Source organism: Cryptotermes secundus, unplaced genomic scaffold (assembly GCF_002891405.2).
Source record: "Cryptotermes secundus unplaced genomic scaffold, Csec_1.0 scaffold742, whole genome shotgun sequence".
In the NCBI taxonomy this organism is placed as follows: Eukaryota; Metazoa; Arthropoda; class Insecta; order Blattodea; family Kalotermitidae; genus Cryptotermes; species Cryptotermes secundus.
Window position 1 is genome coordinate 70337 of NW_019739223.1, and position 21474 is coordinate 91810.

Sequence of the window (21474 nt, forward strand, 5' to 3'; positions counted from 1 at the left end):
ACATGACACCTGAAAGCCAGAATAGTTCATTGCTAGGCAACAGCTCAGTAAACAGATTCCCATGGAAGTGAACACGTGCAACAATAGAAGAGCTTCATTTTCTGTGGTCCATGTCGCACTTGTTGCTATCAAGTGGTGCAGTAAACACATCTCTGCAGCAGCGAATCAACATGCAACAATAGAGGAAGCGGTATTTTCTTTGGAGGCCATCCTGGTGCCATACAGTGAGAATTACAGGCCATCTGGAATTAGAATTGAGTTGAGTTCCGGAGTTGACAGTTGCAGCAGGGAATTGAGTTTTGGCAGAATAATGGCAATAAAGGACTCAAGCTGTGCAAAGAAGACCTCATAGTGTGATCCAGTTAACAGTGAGATATGAATCCGTTGTCAGGATACACCTAGTGAAGACTGAAGACACTAGTGTGCGTAATGGTGAACTGTAAAGTGCGGAGATTAGCAGTATTGCTATGCTACTTGTAATCATGAGTTGAGTGTAGAAGGTCAATAAATTCAATCATCCAATCCATACCCTGTCTAATAATTATTATAATCACCCCTACACATGACAATATTAAAATGGATCTCAGAAAGATAGGTTGGGGTAGTATCAACTGGATTGATCTGGTTCATGAAAGGGACTGGTGCAGGGTGTGAACATGGTAATGAACCTTCCAGTTCCATAAAATATTGGGAATTCTTGAGTACATGAATGAATTGCAGGTTCTCAAGAAGGGCTGCGCTCCATGGAGTTAGTTAATTACATGCCTTTATCAATTGTAATTTTTTTTTCAAATGTCTGTTATGCATCATTTCAGCAGCCTATGATAATTAGCTCTAGTGCTAGTCTTATCTTACACATTCATGTGTACCCCACATTATAGATGCCAACTGCAGAAAATAAGGTGTGTAAAATCGGAGTCTTACAATGTCTCACAAACACTGTGATAATTATATGTACCATCTGTCTCAACATTTCAGAGTTCTGCATTTTTGCACACAGAGTGTATTTATAGATTTTATATGATTCCCAGAATAAACAGCAGTTATTTCACTAAACAGCATTAACTGGTCAATGTTTATAGGTTTGTTGTAAGAGAGGGAATTAATTTTTAAGCAAGCATAGTAATATTAACAAAGGACAGTGAGGGAAAGCGAACAAGACTACCAGTATTAAAGGTTATATAAGCTTGGAAAAGAACACTATATTTTGAACAGACCAAATCGTGTAGAGGATTTCATCCACTCACAGTAGTTCAGTAATATACGTAGTATGAACTTTTCATCATTCTATCAGATGCTATTACTAAAAAAGAGGTTGCACAAATTAAATCTTAATTGCCATATTTATTATTGTTTACTTATACAAGATTCATTAGTGAATGATGTGTGCATCTTTGAGCCGTGCTGAAGAAACGTCTCCCTTCCATGACGTCATGGCTTCCAGCCATATCTTCCACACTACCCCTTATCATTGTCCTAGAGCTTACACCCTCCTCCTACCCTATACCACGTGGTTTTCCCCTCCCTTCCTTCCCCTGTGTGTCTCTGAAGGAAGTTGTTATGGAACAGCGGCCACAGCAGTGTAGTCTGACGAGTCTGACGGTCTGATGGTGGATCCACTCGGGCAAAGACGTTTGCGGACCAGCAGGAGGAATTTCTAAATTTCAGTTCGACGGGGTTTTTCTCAATCTAGTTTCAGTGTAGTTGGGAGCTGGGCACAGACGTCGGGGTTACTTGCGGTCGCCAGCCATCAGAGGAAAGATATGGCGGCAATACGTGGAGTTGTTTAGTTAGTATATATATTTTCTTTGTGGCTGACCAAGAAGCAGTAGTGAAGTTGTGTTGTGTGTAATGACTTCCATACATAATGTAGGTGGGCATGTCGGCTGAGTTTGATGCCATGAGGTGCAGATGAGTATAGGGCTGAAATCAGCCGTGTATGTTGGGTTGTCAGCGACATTGTATGCCCAAAGTGCTCTATTTTTTTGTATACTCTTGTAGTGCGTTATATTGTGTTTTGTTCTCATTAAATCTTGTTATATGGTCGATCATTATAACTTCTGATAGGACCTCTGGTGCGAGCTTGGATTCCCTGCGACAACCTTAGGGAATATTGTGAACACGACATGAGAGCCTGTGACGATGAACTGCTCCCAACTTCACGAAGGTTGTAGGTGGTAGGGTGAAGACGGGAGTAGCATCAGTTGAAACCATGTATGAGTACTAGTCTGTGGTTATAAGTGATATGCACAGATTTCATATTGTTTCCACCACTCCCACCTTCTTGCTCCATGTGTGTCATCTGAGCATGTGATCATGACTAAGCTAAACTGCTTCTCATCTGGGTCTTCACAAAACAATGTTTGATTTTTTTACAGACAAGAATTATGAAATATAAACAGTGGTTTCTACATGCCTACAATTTAGTTTTTTCAAAGATGTCTTGTTGGAAAGACAAAATTATAAGAACATTTGTTCATGGTTCAGTAGCTACAGTGAAGAGGGTACAGGCTGAATGACCGAGAAATCCACAGTGTTCAGACTGTCTCTGGGTCCATGCAGCCTCCTACCCAGTAAGTCAAGGATAAAGTGGCCAGGATATGAATTTGGGCAATCACCATCTGGTGCAGAGATTTATAACACATGGAGCTGTACCTTTTCCCCCTCCCCCGTATAGCTTCATGGCATGGTACTTAAGTAAGCACAGAGATAAATTGATTTTTACCTACCAAGCAGAAGTCGTTTCTGGCAAAAGACTGATAGGAACTGTAAAAACAACAAGGCATTCTGGGAATTATTCATAAAGCCTCATTTTCAACTACACTGACTTTCAGCTCTACAAATGCTGTGTTTGTGTTATTTGAGGAATGTAGATTTATAATCCAACAATAAATGTGAAGACACTAAAGGCCACCCCCCACCAACTACTACTATACTACTGTTGCTGCTGCTGTTAAGATTAATACTTTAGTTAGTACTTTAATTTTGCTAATTCAATATAAAATCAATGAGACTCCCATCAGAGGCCCCCGGGCCTAGATACGAAGTCATGCGAACTATTCTGATTGTACACTAACCTTATGTAAGTGTTTGACTCGAGTGGGGAACAACTCTAGTGCCACAGTGAACTGTAACGTCATCTTGGAGGAAGAGGTAAACTATAAAGGGGCCCTGTCACCCTCCTCCAAGGAGGAGGAAGAAAACATTATTAAGAAATATACTGAAGCCCTTAGATGTGGAGAGTGGAAATTCAGTTTCAGAGAATATCAAGAAAAGACGAGTGGGGAAAAAACTAACAAACCAGACCTGTAGTGGCATCCAGAAGAGAGTAAGCCAAAAACCATAGGAAGGAAAACTTCAAAAGAAGGCAAAGATGATGCTTACCAAACAAGACAAGCTAGAAGTGAACAAAGATTTGGAGGACATGGAAGAGGAAGTAGAGACTGACCTGGAAAGAGGGGAGGGTGCTCCCACCCAGAACAAGGGGATCCTAGAAGACAAGAATAGGAAAATCCTGAGTGAAGCAATCTCAGACCAAAATCAAAGCCAACGGCTGGTTTACAAGTCAATGAACCCAACATGGGAGTGTTCAAAGTGCCCATTTGCCCTGATGGTTCTGACCCTAAGAGCAAAGTTAGTGTAGTGGACATCAGGAGGATGTTGAAAAAATTAGGTATTGACTATTGAAGAATTTTCCAGGACTTCAGATGACGCTTGACACCGCTCTTCACCTCATGTACCAAAGGGGAAGCACAATAGATCATTGAAAGTCGCAGTGCAAGGGCCAGTTTTATGGCTCACCCCTCATACTCATACTCACCTCATGAAACATGGCAAACAGTCTGGTAGATTGTATAGGGATTAAGGAACACAAATTAGAAGTGTTTATGTATTCCAGCCAGAGTGATAGTTGAAAAGAGAATCATCAGAGGTATTCCATCGGATATTAGCACTGAAGAGCTTGAACCTGTCCCTCCATGATGTCACTGGGGCAAAAAGTTAAGTTCAGGAATTTATCATATGTTAGATGCAGATAGTGGCAGTGAAAACAGAATTATGTGATGAGTTAAGATGATTAAGATACACTAAATGCATAAGTGAGTCTCCTTTAATGAATATTGTTGTGATAACTTTAATATGAGTATATAAGAAAAACCTTGTATTCAACTTCAAACGGTTTTAACACTGAAAACTCTCATCACACTAAACATATTGTCTCAAACACATAACAAATCTTGAAATAGAAGCACAAGTAAATCAATAAATTACACATAGAAAAACTTTTTAAATACGTGTACATAAAATATTTTTGAAACAGAAACATGAATATGAACGATAGTTATAGAAGTCTAATTTCGGAAAGAACATTTCAAAATATTAGAACAATATGCCTAACAATAATGATGACACATACGTTATTTAAAACATGGAACTTCAGGATACAGATATATCAAAGTTTTCACTTGCAAGTAATATTTCTTAAAGCATGACATAAATTATCACTTCATGTAAGTGACTAGTCATGTCAAATTGTAAACTACATTACATATCACAAGAATAACATCAGAAGTCAGGGAAAGAAATATAATAAGTTCTTTTAACTGAAACAAGCTTGTTAATATGTGAGAAGCAGCCAGAAATCTCATGGGCTGGGTTGCTGTTTCAAGATCCCTTTGGTTAGTCATCCAGCTGACATAGCAGTGCAACTCCACGTTTTATCCAGTGTGAAGGAAGTTCCCTTGTGTTCATGAGTATGGGCAAAACATAATTAGTGGAATGGCCAGTGGTAGAGAGAATCCCATGGCGTTCTGATGTCTTATACAATGGGCAGACATAACGGCTGCCAACTTTCAGAAGAGATTTGTCTGTAGGTATAATCCAAATGACTGGCATCACATCCCAGAGAACTTTGGGGAGAGATTCACACAAACATGACCTAAAAGACAATGAAAGTATGTTAATTTCTTCTGAAAAATAAGGAATCGTATATAGTATGCATGAGAGAGATTAAAAATGTATAAAGAGTTTTGGTCAGAAAATCTGAAAGCAAGGGAGCACTTGTGAGACCTAGGCATACATGTAAAAATGAACAGATGTCAAAGAAACTGAATGATGTGAGAGTATGGCTTGCATTCATGTTGTTCAGGATAGGCAAGCACTTGTGAATACAAAAATGAATTTACGAGCTGAGTGATTACCAGCTTCTAAACACAGATTCTTATTCATGGAATATGTTTCTTAGGCCAAGTGACAGTACTTTAACAACTCGTAAATTATGTAACATGTAATAAAGAAGGAATAGTGAGGGATGTTGAAGAGAACTGGCTGTGGCCACGTATCAGCGTTTCTATGATGCAGTTGTCTCAAATAGTATATCACAACCTGATGAAGGTAACAAAAGATAATTTAGAGGGCTCCAATGTACAACCAAAAATGCAGGAAGATATCTGCAATTATGACTAAGATGATTATAGGACAGTTAAGGATGTCTCTTTCATAAAAAAGGAAACAGATTTAGAAAAGATAAAGGTATCCCTGTAACAGGCCATGAAGGCCCATAGGTTTGTGAGATGTAGAGGCTCCCACATTTTCTGTAGAGAATCAGCTCACAAATGGCTGTAAGGTTGTCAGCTTTATGTGCCAGCCGCCCCTTATGCCCCAGGAACATTCCTGGTACTCATTTCTGTTAGAGGCTGAGTCGATCCCAGGGCTGTGGTGAGGCTGGAAGGATAAGGTAAAGTGAACAATTCCACCTCATCATCAGGATTCAATCCTGTGACCTTCGGGCTTGTAGAATAGTGCCTCAACTAACTGCACTACTGCAAACAGGATAACTTGTTAGACAACTGAATATGCATAGTCAAAAATGTTTATGCCATATACTTACACATTTCTGTCCCACTGAGCACCATCAAGAAATAAGCCATTAACATAAACTCCATCCTCAGGTGAACACTCTACTGAATCGACAGACAGGATTTTGAAATTAAATTTAAGATGATCAATGGGTATTGTATACTTTCTAGCATAATTCTGCATTGCTCCTGTGAGAAAAGCCTGAGTGAAAAAAAATCCTGACAGCCAGAAACAATGTGGCTTTCCTTGAATTGCCCATACCTAGAACAAAACATGTTCAAGTACTATACAATATACTAGTACATTTACATCAGGCCCAGGGCTGTTCGTATGTGGAACATGGTGGTAAAGCATCAGGTTTCTTCAAGTTTTTCAGTTACCTACTGCCATTTACCATTCCATCACGTTCCATCCATACTGCGCAGAACAGGCACATGTGTGTCAAAAGAACTTGGTCACCAGTTGGTGTTTCTCCTCATGAACAGAATTCATAACATAAATAGAATGTCTCGTTATTAGGGCCCATATTTTACAGGATGGTCTCTGGACAAAAATAATAGTTTGTATGAACATCTATCCTGGATGCGCCATAGCTCAAGTGGATAGTCGCTGGCTTCCCACCGTGGCGGCCTGGATTCCATCCCGGGTCTGGTCAAGTGGGATTTGTGGTGGACAAAGTGGCACTGGGGCAGGTTTTCTCTGAGTACTTCGGTTTCCCCTGCCAATCTTCATTCTACCAATTGCTCCATGATCACCTTCACCTATATCTGGGGCTGGTACAATAGGCCAGAAGTGGCCACAGTACAAGGGACTTAGTCCCACCCCACTAGCAATAAAAAAATCTATCCTGAGGACCTTCCTCAAAAGTTAACAACCACTATAAAATGTCACATCCTGCTGTCTCATAATCAGCAACAACAGCTTTCCATTTTAGATGAGTGCCTCATAGGCCCTCACATTTTAACATTTTACCATCTTGAGTTATTGGGCATGATTACCGACACACATAGGTGGAATACGGGAAGATGTGTCCTTCACTATGCATATTCACATGCGGTTTCAACACAGCTATGTGTCACCCACATTACAGTCATGAAGTTTGTCAACTGCTGGATTGGTCATGGGTGTGAAACTCCAGTTTCCTGGCCTTCCCACTCACCTCACTTCAGTCCTCTCAGTTTTCTTCTGTGGAAATATTTGAAAACCAAGGTCTATGCCAGTATCATTTATACTAGAGAGGAACTGTGACATCAGATTCAACAATTTGCAAGTGAAATGAAGAATACACTTGGAATTTTCAAACACTTGCTAGTTTCTTTTGACACAGAACTGAGTTGTGTGTCTGTGAAAATGAAGGCTGTTTCAGGCACCTCTTGTATGAAAGTAAAAATGAAAGAAATTATTAATAGCTCTTTTGTTTTCTCCCGATACACAACCTGTTAAATTTAGGAGGTATTTTAGATGTGACCATTGAAGCTGAAATGGAATAGTGGAAAAGTTCTAACTTTTTAAGGAAGGTTCACATGGTACATATAATAGACCTTTATTTTACACCAGGGTTACGTTCCTGGAGATGTCAGCATAAATCACATCGGCATAAGTGAAAGACAAACTGTAATGTATTTCAATGGAATGCTTTCCATATATATATTATAACTGTTATTCTCTATCATAAAATAATACAAAATATATGTTTTAAACATAAATATTATATACATGGATTTATTCTATGAAAAAGTAGTATAAATATATAGGCTGTGGATGGTCAAGGTCAACTGGATCATCTGCCATCTATGGATCAGTTGGAGGCTCTTCCTACTTCTTGTTAAAATAAGAAAGGGGGGTTGTTTGCCTTGCTTGATGCATCCTCTCCTGCACAATGTAGTAGTAAGGCAACAGCAATGCATTTGCTCCTCTTCTAACACAATGGCTCCATTCCCAGTCAAGATCAGTGTCTCCTAACCTCTGCAGGTACCTATCACTTTCAAACAGAACTTCCTGCAGGCTATGGGTTTATACAGACTGTAAAACGGGTTCTTCTTGTTCTTGCTGCTGCTGTTTCTGAGCTGTCCAGCCACATCTTCCAGTTCATCATTTTGGGACAACAAAGGAAATTTCTAGAAAATTTTGAAACCAGTGGATATTCAAATTGGTGTATATCATACTGTCATAAACCAAGGTCCCACTGTATTTGTATGAACTCCTTTCTTATGTAAGATTTCAGGTTCTCACAGCGGTGGGTATGAAGTGTTACATATTTTGAGATACAACGCCACAGAGTCCATTAAAAGTCAAATGATGTTTAAGAGGAACATGTTGCCTCCATCTTCAGGGTTAAAGAATAAGCCAAGCAAGAAATCAGCATGAAGCAAGCTGCTATGCTTGCTACTTGCTTCATGCTGGTATTTCGCTTGCCTTATTCTGTCCGTTGACATCAGTCCACTTTCAATGGACTGCATGGCATTATATCCAAGAAGATGGACTCTGTTTTACTTATTTGGATGTCCAGAAACAATCCTGTGAAATATGTCATGTAATAATGAGACATTCTGTAAACAAGCCTGCCCTGACAAAGCTATTCTTCTTCTATACTCAGCATTCTTATTAGTGTTAAAAATCAGTGTCTCTGTTATCATGAACACATAGATTGCTTTATGATGCTGAAAGCATAAAAGGAATAGTTGTATTCCAATACCTGTGTGGAACAGAAAACTTGGCTGGCATGGACATAACCAGGACTCTACAAATATACTGCTCTATTGTTCCATGTAAACAACATTTGTAATTTGTTTGTATATACTAAGTGAGGATAAGTTCTGTATCCATCTTGTGGATGTCTGCAATACTGAATAAATACATAACAAACCCCACTCACCCAGTTTCATAGTATGCTTCATACAGATTACTTTTATATGCATTAACTGCCTGTTCAGGTGCTAGTAGCAAATTGGGAAGCATATTTGTGAACCCCTGGACTTCCACTAAGGCCTCTATGAAGGAACTTTTATTAGGTAAGTTAATGGCATGAAAAATTTGCCAGATATGGATGTGATATGGTTCCTTACCTCCAAAAACTTAATTCTCTCCAAGAAGTCTGTCATGTAACTAGCCAGTGGTTTCAGGCTTGGGTATGAAACCTTTGACCATGATGTTGGCACTTTACCAACCACAAGAGAGCTGCTGATTGCTTCTAGTGCTGGTGACATTATTACTAAACCTTTTATAGCTTTCAGAAGTGTCTTCATGTCACTGTGCATTGTGTTTAACAGTTCGTTAAATCGCTCCATTTCTTGAACTAATACTGTGTTCATTGATTCTGCATATGACACTGGAAATTTCTCCATTACCATTTCTATATCAAAAGTGACTGGAAGCTGAAAACAAAAACATACATTTACACCCCAGACTTTAAACTTACTAGACTTTCTGTTATGTATAGATAATGATAACAGATACAAATCTTACATATCCTTGATTTAAAACATTAAATGAACCCCTAGTTGTGACCTCAGGGGATACAGAGGAATATTATATCAAAATTCAGATTTCAAGATATTAAATTCAAAATGGAATTAATGGTGACATTTGTTCGGCAATGTTATTTATCATTTTGTAAGAATTAATTTTGTCAACTGTTTTGTATAACTGTGAAATTTGGTATCTTATGAGATCACACATTCAGGGTGTTGAAAAGAAGATCTGGACCTTATAAGGAGGAAGTAACATAGGATGTAGAAAATTGTATAATGAGGAGGTTCATAATTTGTGATAGTTAGGTCAACTACAAAAGCTATATAGCCATGAATGATATGTGAAGTCAATCATGAATGGTAAGCATGGAAAATCTGGAAGGTTGCGACCTGCTTCAAAATAATATGAGAGAGAATCCGTAAACAGATCACAAATGGATATAAAACCTAAAACGTTATGTTTGAACCTGAAAGAAACATTTATTTCTTAACATACCCTCCACACTTGTCCCATTGCTTAAATATAATATATAGTGATACTCTAATCCACAACACTTGTAATGTCAAATTTCTTGGACTAATCATTGATAGTACTTTGTCCTGGAAAGATCATATTAATAAATTAGTAATTAAGCTGAGTTCGGCTGTTGTGTCCCAGGAGAGTCTACTGATGACCTATTATGCCTATGTACATTCCATTATGTTCTATGGAATTATATTTTGGGGCAATTCTGCCAACAGTAATTTAATTTTTAAAATTAAAAAAAAAAAGAACAGCTAGAATCATTATGAAAACTAGAAAAACAGATTATTGTCGTCCATTATTTAGGTACCTAAATATTCTTCCATTTTACTCACAATATATATTTTCAATATCCATGTTTGTTGTTAAAAATATGGATACTTTCACTAAATTCTGATATATAGTCTCCATATCAGACAAAGTTCAGATTTACATCATTCAACTTATAAATTAACTAAAGTCCAAAAAGGTGTCTACTGTTCCAGGATTATGATATTTAATAATTTACCACAGAATCTTAAGAACATGACAAATGATGTTGATAAGTTTAAACATGCCTTAAAGAAATTTCTCCATATTGGCTCCTTTTACTCATTGCGGGAATATCTAGATTGGAGAATAATGGAAAACCTAGCTTCTTACAAATAATTTATAATCTGATTGCTGATCTGATACAGTTTTTTGCGTGGTTGATGTAATCTTCTGTCTTGATTTTTATGCAGCTTTTTGTTTTGATAAGCATGATTTATATGTATTGTTTACCTGTAGAATTGCCTGTATATGTTTTTTGCTGATAGTATTGCGATATGACGAGTCCTGTATCAATGTATTTTGATTTATGGGAAAATGAAATAAAGAAAGAATGAAAGAAGGAAAGATAATTGGTCATAAGCGTGTAAATTTGTAATGCATTTAATTCAGTTTATTTAGGTAATTTAAATGAAATTGTATTAATTTTAAGTATTTATAGTAATGTTCTTTTTAAATTATGTTTATTAATTATAACTGTAAAAAGTTTTTTATTTTATTATCTATGTTAACTGACTAATGTATGTGATTTTAATTGTGTAACTCATGTAATTTATTATATGTATATGGACACATCTATTATCAAAGGGACTATTTCCACATCCTAGGTTTTTTACCTGTATGAATATATGGAAAATAAAGGGAATTAATTAAAAAAAAGAGAGAAACAAACCAACTCAAATGTCATATTCTACTAATTTAACATGACATACAGTCATCTACAGAGCAAAATGTATGTTGTAATAGGTAGAATTTAAACTCTTTTGATTTGTTTCATTTTGGTCTGTCACACTGATATTATGAAAAAGTTAAATAGTTCCATCCAGTGTGAGTGGCTAAGATTTCCGTATTTCAATTATTCATGCCCTTACATGTTTTGGTCTTCAGAGACCATCTTCAGAGGGACGACACGAACCAGCTTGGTTTACGAATTCCATTAGAATCTTAACAAACTAACTATAAAAAATGTTTAAAGTATTGGAACAGCTGCTGTAGTTGTAAAGACTTTAGATTTTACAGCCAATTATATATTGTGTATATTGTATGTATATATTTTAACCTTTAAACGACTAAAGACAACGTATATCGTCGCAGATAGTAAAGGCAGCGGTACGAATGACGCCATGTGGTGTCGCAAAGTCCGCGCGTGCGGACGTTATTTGAAATACATTTTTAAGGTAGAAAATAATGTCCTACTTATATAATTTTTGGCCACCATCTGCATGGAGTGTCTGTCTTCCCACCTGCGTCATCTGCCGAAATGTTGCCTTCGTGTGGAATTCTCAAAAAAATCGGAAATGCAGAGTCCGATTTCGCAATTCACGCACTTTGTCCGGGCGGTCTTTCGTGTCCCACGCGAAAAGCACACACGACACCTCAATTGCGAAGTAGAGCAAGTCGGCCAGTGATGTGGTTTGGCCTTCTATAGTCGAGATATCTCCCATAAAACGGCAGGGGTTCGACCCCTGGCCGTTGATGGCGAGGTGGACCCCTAACAGCATGTTCCGCAAAAGAGCGAGACGAAATTCTCAGTGTGACAACAGGATGTAACTGTTCAGACCAAGGAGATGGAAAAATAGCTTATTTGTCCATTTCCAGGTTCGACAACAGATGCTATAACTGTTTGGCACAGTTTGCCCACAGCTCCACCTGAATAATTATTCACACTCCTCGTGCCACGCTGGTGTGGTGGTCCCCAGGTTGCCGACGAATAGCTAGACAGAACACTTCCAGTTACGAACCAAGCACTCAGTGTAATGAAACTGTATAAAGAAATGTAATCTTAGTGTGCAGCCGAGCCATTCGCCCACTCTTCATTCCACAAGAATTACGTCATGGTACGATCACACTTTGAAATTACGCTCGACTGAACGCTTCCAGCCACGAAGCTATTACGGTGTGTGTTCATACAGTAACACGATTTCATAAAACAAACGCTAGCCTTCAACTCTACAAGAACAGTACACGTATTGTTTAGAAGAACTCTATATGCAACAACACGTGACTTTATATCATTCGTCCACTGTCCACATTCTAGTAGTAGCCAACGATAAACTCTAGACTCAACATCCGGTGTTACCGTGACTTGCACAAGTGTCGTCATCAGCAACTTGCATTCAGGGGTATCCAGAACGTATGAATTCTTGCACAGAAACAAGAAACTGGGAAAATTCTTCTTTGGAGTCAGTGCAAAAATTTTAACATGTTTTATACAATCTGTAAATTACAATATCTGATTCTATATTCTTTAGAGAAAAAAACAGCGTTTATTTCGTTCGTTTATCACAGAAATTGCAGAAATAGGAGCAAATTTAGTAAGTGACTACAGTTTTTACGGATTTCTAATCGCGGGTATTTAAATATATTGCATACGGCTGCCTTTACTGGAATTTAAATGCCCGTAGGATAAGCGTTAACTTTTAGAACATGTACTGTAATGGTGGCTTCTAACAGTATTGATGTAAAGGTGTCTCTAGTATGTCATGGCATTGCTACTGTTTTCTTAGTGTTTAGTATAAGACTATTTTCATAAAACCATGAATGCAACTCAATCACAACCCTACTTATTTTCTGCTGGAGGATCTGTCGATTTTCTGCTGCTAATAGCTTTAGTTAAATTGAGCAAATTCCAATTTTGTTTCTTTTTTCTTTTTTAGTTGCTTCCTATATGCCTTCAAAGAACGGAGTGTATTGCTGTCTTGGTTGACCTTTTCTTCCTGAATCCGTGTTAAGCTTCTATTAATATAGTATTTCTTGATAAAAAAGAAATTAGTACAAATATTATGTTTTTGGACATCATCCATCATCCTGTCTTTATCTAAAATCACTACGCTGTTTAAAAAAAAAGAAAACGTTTCGGAGACTGGATTGTGTCTCCATCTTCAGGTAAAACCTACTCAGTTGGGCCCAATTTTCTTAAAAATATATCAAAATTCCACCAGGTGATCTAGATATATGAACTATAATAACTGTATAATAATTCTACCATTGCCATTTCAAAGATTTTTTTTTTCATTTGTATCCAAAAATATTTTACTTCTTTTGTTTCCAGATAGTTTTGTACATAAATAAGTAACCCTCCAAAATGAGTTTACTGATTTCAATTGAGTGATATTCATGTAGCCAATTTGCTAGTCTTTCTGTCACTGTTCTGTGAAGTGTAGTACATTCACATTGTTAACTAAGTATGCAGTAGAACTTCCAACTCTGATACATTGTTATATGGACTTTGAAGATTTTGATGGCAAACTGATAATATGTGAGAGCTTTTTTTCCTTCCTATTACACACCTTAGTCTTTATCACACTTGTGTTGAAAGGCCTGTTGTCCATAAAAATTATCTTTCTTTGTCACTGGTTGTTTACAAAATCTTTGTGATGATCATACTTCAATTTCCTCATCACTGTAATGTCTTTCCTTTCTTCTTTCACTTCACTTTCTTCCTTACTACGTATCTTCCATGAGGGTTTCCTTTCATTTAAGAATGACAAGCTGTACCTTCTTTCTTGTGACAGTTTTCCTGACAACATTTGATACCCTTCTTGCAATCTTTTCCTTACCAGAGGCATTCATGTGCAGCCCATGCTGAATGAAATGCTCCCTATTTACATGCACGTCTAATGCTTCTATTTGTTTGAAGATCTGTTTCTGTACTTTCGTATTGAATGCTTTTGTGGGAATATCATCAATGATCACATTCAGTTCAGAACGATCAGTCATCAGAGTAATGAGCTCTCCACTGCGCCAAAGAGAGCTGCCGAAACTCTCCAGCAACCACGCTCTGTGACCAGGCAGCTAACGTAGTTGCCACACCTCTCAAGCAACCACGCTCTGCTACCAGACAGCTAACGTAGCTGCCGCAACTCTCCTGTTCCTACCGTCGTACATAGCAGAACATCACTGGCCGGACAAACCAGCTGAATGGCCGTAAAGGCTTGGTCTACTACAAAGGAGCAAATTCTGCCAGCACACTCACAGCGGAACAAACTGCCCTTTTCAGGGCCAGCCAACTTTTGAAGATCGACATTCCACATAGCTTCGCAGCTATTCTGTACATTCAATTTATACAATTTAATATACAATCATTACAGTTTTATGTGGTTGTCTTTTAGAACACTTTCATTTCACTGTTTACACATGATGACACACTGAGGTCATGCCTATGAGAAGCTTTCATTATAAGAATATTTTCATGATTACTGTTTTCACATAATCTGTGAAATGTTCAACATCATCTCTTGAAGCATTTTTTGTATGTCATTTCTTCCTTCCCAAACAACTACACCTTTCTTTGTTAGTTTACTTATCTCCTCTTTTGCTGTGTTTGTAATAACTTTTGAACTGGGCCCTAGGGTTACAGATCCTATGGTTTTTCCAAGGTTTTCTGTCAATTCTGCTGCACAGCCTTTTGCATGTGTATCTCCGACAACAATGACCTTAGATCTTTTTCCAACACACTTTTCTTTTTGTTTTCCATTTACCTTGAATTTACTTGCCTTTGTTCTTCTGATTTTCCTACTGACACTTTGAGGTTAGAAAGTAATGAAAAATTACTGACGCCGTGCTTGCTTTACTTCTTGCTTGTAAGTCTCGTTTCCATATCCTTTTATAACTTTTGTCCATTTTCTTCATTTATTGAAAATTTCCTTTCTTGCTGTCTTTTTGGCCAACTCATATTTTCACATCTGGTTCATTCTCCAAAGTTACCCTCCTTCTGAAGGGTTCTGATGATTTCTCAGGCTGAACTAAGTTCTCACAGCCTTAAGTTCCAGATTCAACACTTCATAACACTTATAACTTATTTCACTTTTCACCTTGATACTACAGTGCAGAATTGGAGTTTCAATTGTATCTTTAAAGAATCCTGTTGCGTTTTCTATATAACTTAATTTTGTTTCCATCTCAACACAACAACTATCAGAATTTCATTCATATTTATTATGTATAATGAGTTTACTGGTCTTTATACACGTAGTATGAAAATGTGCTACATGTTTCGGCTTATGAAACCATCGTCAGGCAGTACACATTAACAAATATTTTCAAACTACTGAAATACACTTTATATGGATTCATATATTACAATGTAATAACTATTACTAACATACCCTGCTTTTCAGTCAGTTAATATATTCAACTTTTAACTGAATTAGTACAAGCTTTATAAGGGCATGTATAAATATATAAACTCATTTTACACAGTAAATGTGAATGAGATGCTATAGTTGTTATGTTGGGACAGAAACAAAACGAAAAAATTACTTCAGTTGTATCTTTATATTCAGTAGCCACCATCTTTCCTGTAACTTTTACTGGGTTAAAACCTCAAATAGGTTTGCAGCTTTGGAAATCTTAGATGATTTGGATATTAACCCTTCAGTTCTGGGCTCGGTGCACTGTAGGTTAGCAGTTTCTGTCACATGCCGCTGGCGTCCATGTAGGGTACGCGTATTGAAGCTCTAAGTTTCAGCTTGTAATTTGAACTGTTATTTTGCATGTAAAGTAATTCTTTTGGTATGAAATTAAAGAGGAAATTTCAGGCTATCATTTCGTATATTCATTGTCCCACTTTGAACTTCCTGCGGGAGTTGTATTACATTTGAATTCTTTGAAAAAGTTTTCTATTTCAACACTTGGTGCGCTTGTTACCACACAAATCTACCTCTGCCTGGGGGAATTCTTATGAACTAAATATGTTAGATTGATACCATGTACTCTCCTCTATCTAATGAAAAGTCAATTCTCTTGAGGCATATTCTGAACTGTTCTAAACTGTGCTGCTTCAACATTGGTATTCATAACTACGAGAAGACAGGTGGAGAATCTATGACTTTGAGACATGATGTTGACTCTAAGAAGTGTGTTATGACTGCTATGTAGCAAATGATAAACAGTTCACTATATGAATGGTACTACTGTAATCCCCCTTTGTTCTTTAAATATGCATCATGCAGTCTGGTTTTAGCTGCCAAGGCCAGCTGTCTTGTGTCATGACCAGTGGATGATATATTTACTTCAAACCAAAGAAGAACAAAGTTTTATCAGATTTGGAATTAGACACTGAAAATGGATGTTTGTGCTTTTCTCGATTCTGTGGTAAACGACAGAATCGAGAAAAGCACAAACATCCATTGGGAGAATATGCAAAACTATAAGGGACAAAAAGAAAATTTCTGAATGCGATGATAATATGTAGGAATAACACAATGAAAAGAATAGATCAATTGTCAATCAAAATTCAGTTAATCGAGGGATTCTCTGTGAAATATGATAATGCTGTAGAACACAAAGTGCCGGGCTGACATTCGTCAGACGAAACAGTGCCACATCTAAGAGAAAGAAATTTTATACACAAGATTCTACCAACGGCAAAGAAATCAAGACCACAGAAGTGGCTTGTTGTGTGTCAAAAACTGTGTACTGGTGTGATGCATGTGACATGGGACCCTGTGTAGAATGTTTTCATGACTAGCACACCAAGCTGAACTTCTAAGGTAATATGATACTATCATTCATCATTTTTATAGGTTTACTGTGCCAAAAAATAATTTTAAAGCAGTGTGGATCAATACACCGATTCTATATACATTTCTGAATGTAGTGTGAAAAATAGATAAACATAACTCCAGTTTTTCGCAATTTATTACACTTTAAGTGAAATGTTGCACTCGCCAATTTAAATATTTAAATATCATCCGGCATAGGACTTGAGTAGGAATTGAAATGCCCGCCGGTGTTGAAGGGTTAATAGAGCTTGGGAAACTATTAGAGACAATATCAACATTTGAGCCAAAGACAGTGTAGGTTATTACGAACTGAAGAAGAATAAGTCATGGTTCATACGTTCAACAAACATAAGAACCACTATTCCCTCATATTATATCTTCTAATCTTTTGAGATTTCCTTACAATGGACTTAAATAATATGTCAGAACTCTGAAATACTCACTCTGCATAGAATGTCTTCTATCATTTCTCTTAGACTTGCTTCTGATTTTCTTGCTTCCCCTTGGGAAGCAATTCCTTCTCCATGCACAAACAAAACTGAATCAAGAAACTGCTTCGTATACTGGAGATCTCTTGTAATCCCTGCATTCATATGCAATCCAAATACTTCTGGAGTAGGAACTGTTGGTAATTCCTACAAAATTGAAGTCATGCTGTTAATAAACATAATTATAACATAACCTCTGTACAGCGACATTCATCCAACTTAAATTGTTACTTCATTATGCAGGATTTTAGACTTCAAAAAATACTAAACAAGCGTCCTAAAAATATACAATTAGAATAATTTATTGATACAGCGACACAATGAGATAAATTCTGAGTGAAATATGTTTTCAATCTCCATCCAGCACTCTGCATGTGCATATGGTACAAAATGTTGTTTGAAATATCATACATCATTTCAAACATCTGACTGACAGAACCATGAAACAAAGAATATATTGATAAGGTACATTTCAAGTTTTTTGTCTATAATTTTCGTACATGCATCAAATTTCATTATTCATACATCAAGACGGTAATAAAACTCATACCGAATTTTCTGCAAAATATCAGATTTCATAGCACCATTAACACCTGTGGTCAGGGAGGGAAGGAGTGTAAACTGCTTCTTCTCATAAACCCATGGGTAATAATGGGTTCAGGATCTATGTCAAGGGATTTGGGGGAACAGCTCACCACATTCAATTCAACTGCCAGACAGGATTTCAGCAGGGTAACCATGAATATACAAATGACAGTGTGATGGCACTCTGACGTGTTGAAAGCAGAAACTGTACTAAGGGAAGCATTATTCAGTTCTGCAGCTTCTTTCAAGAAGCAAAATGTTCGAGTTAAGTAACAGTGTCTACCCCACACAAGAATCCACTTTCCCCAAGAACTAAAATACATGATCAGTACACCAAAGGAATAATATATATATGCCCATCTTAAATTTGATTTTAATAATTTAAAATAATAGTTTTATTCAATTAAATTTAATTTTAACTTTGAGGATCTTGTAAGAAGTTCAATATAAAAAAAACAACCCTACAATATTGATCCATATTAGGTGTAAGGTCACACATAAGATGACTCAGCAATTGATGATGATCCATTAGGGGTCAAAATATGTTATGCCTCAGATATACAACCTTCATGTAAATAGGTCATCTTTATACTTTTATAAATTGGTGTGTTGACTGAAATATGAAATAAATATTTCTAAGTAACAGTATAAATTTTGAATTTCAAATAGGTTTGCAGACTGATAGTTATGGACACAAATAAGGCTTGGGAAAATATTAGAACATCAAAGCTTTAGCCACGGAGTGTCTAAGTTATTTATATAGTAGCTTTCAAACAGTCTAAACCACGGTCAGATAGAAATCTCAAAGTTATTGTGTAACAGGAAACAGTATACACTGTAACTGTTTCAGAACTGGAGCAAAATGAATGGAAATCATCTGAACAATGTAAGCTGTAAACTACTACAATTTCCAGATACAAGAAAAATGATATTTCCATTCTTATATAGTCATTTTTATGAGGAGAAGAACAAGAATCATCCATGTTCCTTTGATATGACACAGACCACAAAGAAAATTATGCATCCAACAGTTCTTCTATTGTCACATGTGCATTTGTTGCTGTGGAACTTGTTTACCTGGCCATGGTCTAGGAATGATAGAGGAAGTACACATACACAGACCCACGGACATACACACTTTCCTTTGATGTGAAATGGATCACAGAAAACAGCATGTCCAACAATTCTTCTACTGTTGTGTGTGTATTCATTTCTATGGGAACGTGGTTTTGGAGCCACTGCCTAGCAATGATGGGAAGGGGGATACACATACAGACACACAGCTATATGGTATCATAACCTTCATTTTATTTTTTGAAAATAAGGAATGGAGACTAAAAAGAAGGGGAGGAGGATATCTGAAAGATAAAATTAACACTTTAAGACTGATAACTATACCATCCAGGTCACAGGAGTAGGCAAGAGAAAGCAACATTTTCCATTCTAATTCCACACTGCGGGTAGGTGGTTCAGACAAGCAAGAAGATCAACTATGCAAGTAATACAGCCCATACAGCTGGAGGACAAGTGCCATAACTTGTTGATGATTTGATAATAATTCTGATGATGATAAATTACTTGTAATGATATATTAAAAGTCTGTGTTATGAACTATTTATAACCTTTACCTTTATGTACTGGACATAATGTCTATACTCATACTGAGTAGGAAGACCATACTGTTTTCCTGCGGTGGAAAATGCATAACTGTCATCAGTAATAACTTCTTCATTGATAAAATCAGCAAGTATAGTATTGAGAGCTCTTCGATCCCAATCATCAGTCACACGACCACCATAATTACATTCCCCAACAAGATATGTGATGGCTTCAAATGGAACATATTGTTGCTCATTGACAAACATCTAAAACAAAGAATATACATATTCTGTTTTATTATCAAATTTAATATGTATGAAGAGTTATTACAAAAAGACAACAGGAGCAATGGTGCTGTGATTGTAAAGAATATGAGAGAGTACAAAAACTTAACTTGCAAACATACAGTCATGTCTGGAGACATATCCTCTTGTGTCCATGTTTAAACTGTGATGTATGTGTCTTTATGATACAGTCTAAACAGGAAATATGAGGAATTGGCTGCTAATAGAATTCATAAATGAATTAGAAATGAAATTGTGTATTCAACTAACATTACAATCACAGTAAATTTTGTGCTTATCTTAATGGATTTTTACTTCCTCTGCTACTCTTGACAAACCTGTAACTGCTTGACAGAAATATGAAAGTCTGATTCATTGAAACCATATGGTATATTCCAACCAACAGAACCAAACTTTCTCCTTTCTTGAACTGCTGCATGGAAGAAGCAGAGAGCATAAAGGAGTCTTGTAAATGTCCTCTCCTTGCCCTGGCAGCCATAAAAGAATTCAGGTTCCTGGACAGGATCTGAGAGATATGAGCGCAGAAGATTTTGCTTCAGCCCTGTAGGAGGTTCATTTGTCATTTTTACTCCAAACTGTAGAATTGAACTTGGGAACTGAAAAACATACAAATAAGACATTAATAATAATACTTCTTCTCTGTGTTATATCACATATATACAAAAAACTAAAACAGACTCCGTGGTTTTAGTCCGCAAGCGAACTATATCAACCAAGTGACCATTGCTTGTCAGCAAAGTTAGTGCCAACTTCTGCAGATAGAGGGTGTCATGTGGTCAGAGTAACAAATCCCCACAGCTGTTAATTTCAGTTTTCTAGACTGGAGCCACCATTTCCTTGAAATAGCTCCTCAATTATCCTCAAGAAGCTGAGTGGACCCCGTTCCAGACCCACTACTTCTCAGAAAATCTGGTGGCACCAGAGATCAAACCCAGACCTCTGGATCTGTAACCAGGAACCCTGACCACTAGGCGACAGAGGTGGTCATCACACATATACAGACATACAATAATATAAAATGGCATAACAATTCTGTATAAACTATGCCAGTGACATTGAGACTCAAGGTTTCCACAGTAGTGATTATGGAATTTGATGCCTTGTAGTTTGCATGTGTGTGCTGCATTTTCTCTGCAACATGAAAAAATTTATGTGATACCACCAGGACAGAGCAGCATGAAGAATGCATACCACATTGTTCCTCAACCTACAAAATTAATAAATATTAAATTTGCTTGACTAACTGTTGATACAACTTCAGTGATGACTAATGTTCTTTATTAGGAAACCACTATATATTCTGACCTCACAGGACATCATCAGTCGGTACACTAACTAAAAACTTTATTATTGAACTGTCATACTGTTTGAAGTGCCATATCTTCTGGGATATAACGCCATGTAGTCTGTTGAACATTAACTGACGTTTTGGTGGACATGCCACCTCCAGCTTCAGGGTCAAAGAATATGCCAAGCAAGAGATTTGTGTGAAGCAGGTAGCAAGCAGAGCTCCACACTGGTCTTTGCATGGCTTATTCTCACTATGAGAACCTCAAATCCCATATACATGACATTTCTTGCTACCTAAATGAAATGTGGATCCAGTTTTCAATA

At 37.0% G+C, this 21474-nt stretch overlaps 1 protein-coding gene across 1 annotated transcript in view; it reads right to left on the reverse strand.

Annotated features, from left to right (window-relative positions):
* Nucleotides 1-2936: 2936 nt before the first annotated feature.
* Nucleotides 2937-21474, reverse strand: part of LOC111871761 (dynein heavy chain 7, axonemal) — a 221471-nt gene continuing 202933 nt past the window's right edge. The window contains exons 52-57 of the mRNA XM_023865070.2: nt 20178-20456; nt 19585-19821; nt 17327-17518; nt 8922-9230; nt 5888-6117; nt 2937-4936 (exon numbers count right to left, since the gene is read on the reverse strand). Of these exons, the coding sequence (XP_023720838.2) occupies nt 4678-4936; nt 5888-6117; nt 8922-9230; nt 17327-17518; nt 19585-19821; nt 20178-20456 (1506 nt within the window). The 3' untranslated portion in view covers nt 2937-4677. The remainder of the gene's footprint in view (nt 4937-5887; nt 6118-8921; nt 9231-17326; nt 17519-19584; nt 19822-20177; nt 20457-21474) is intronic.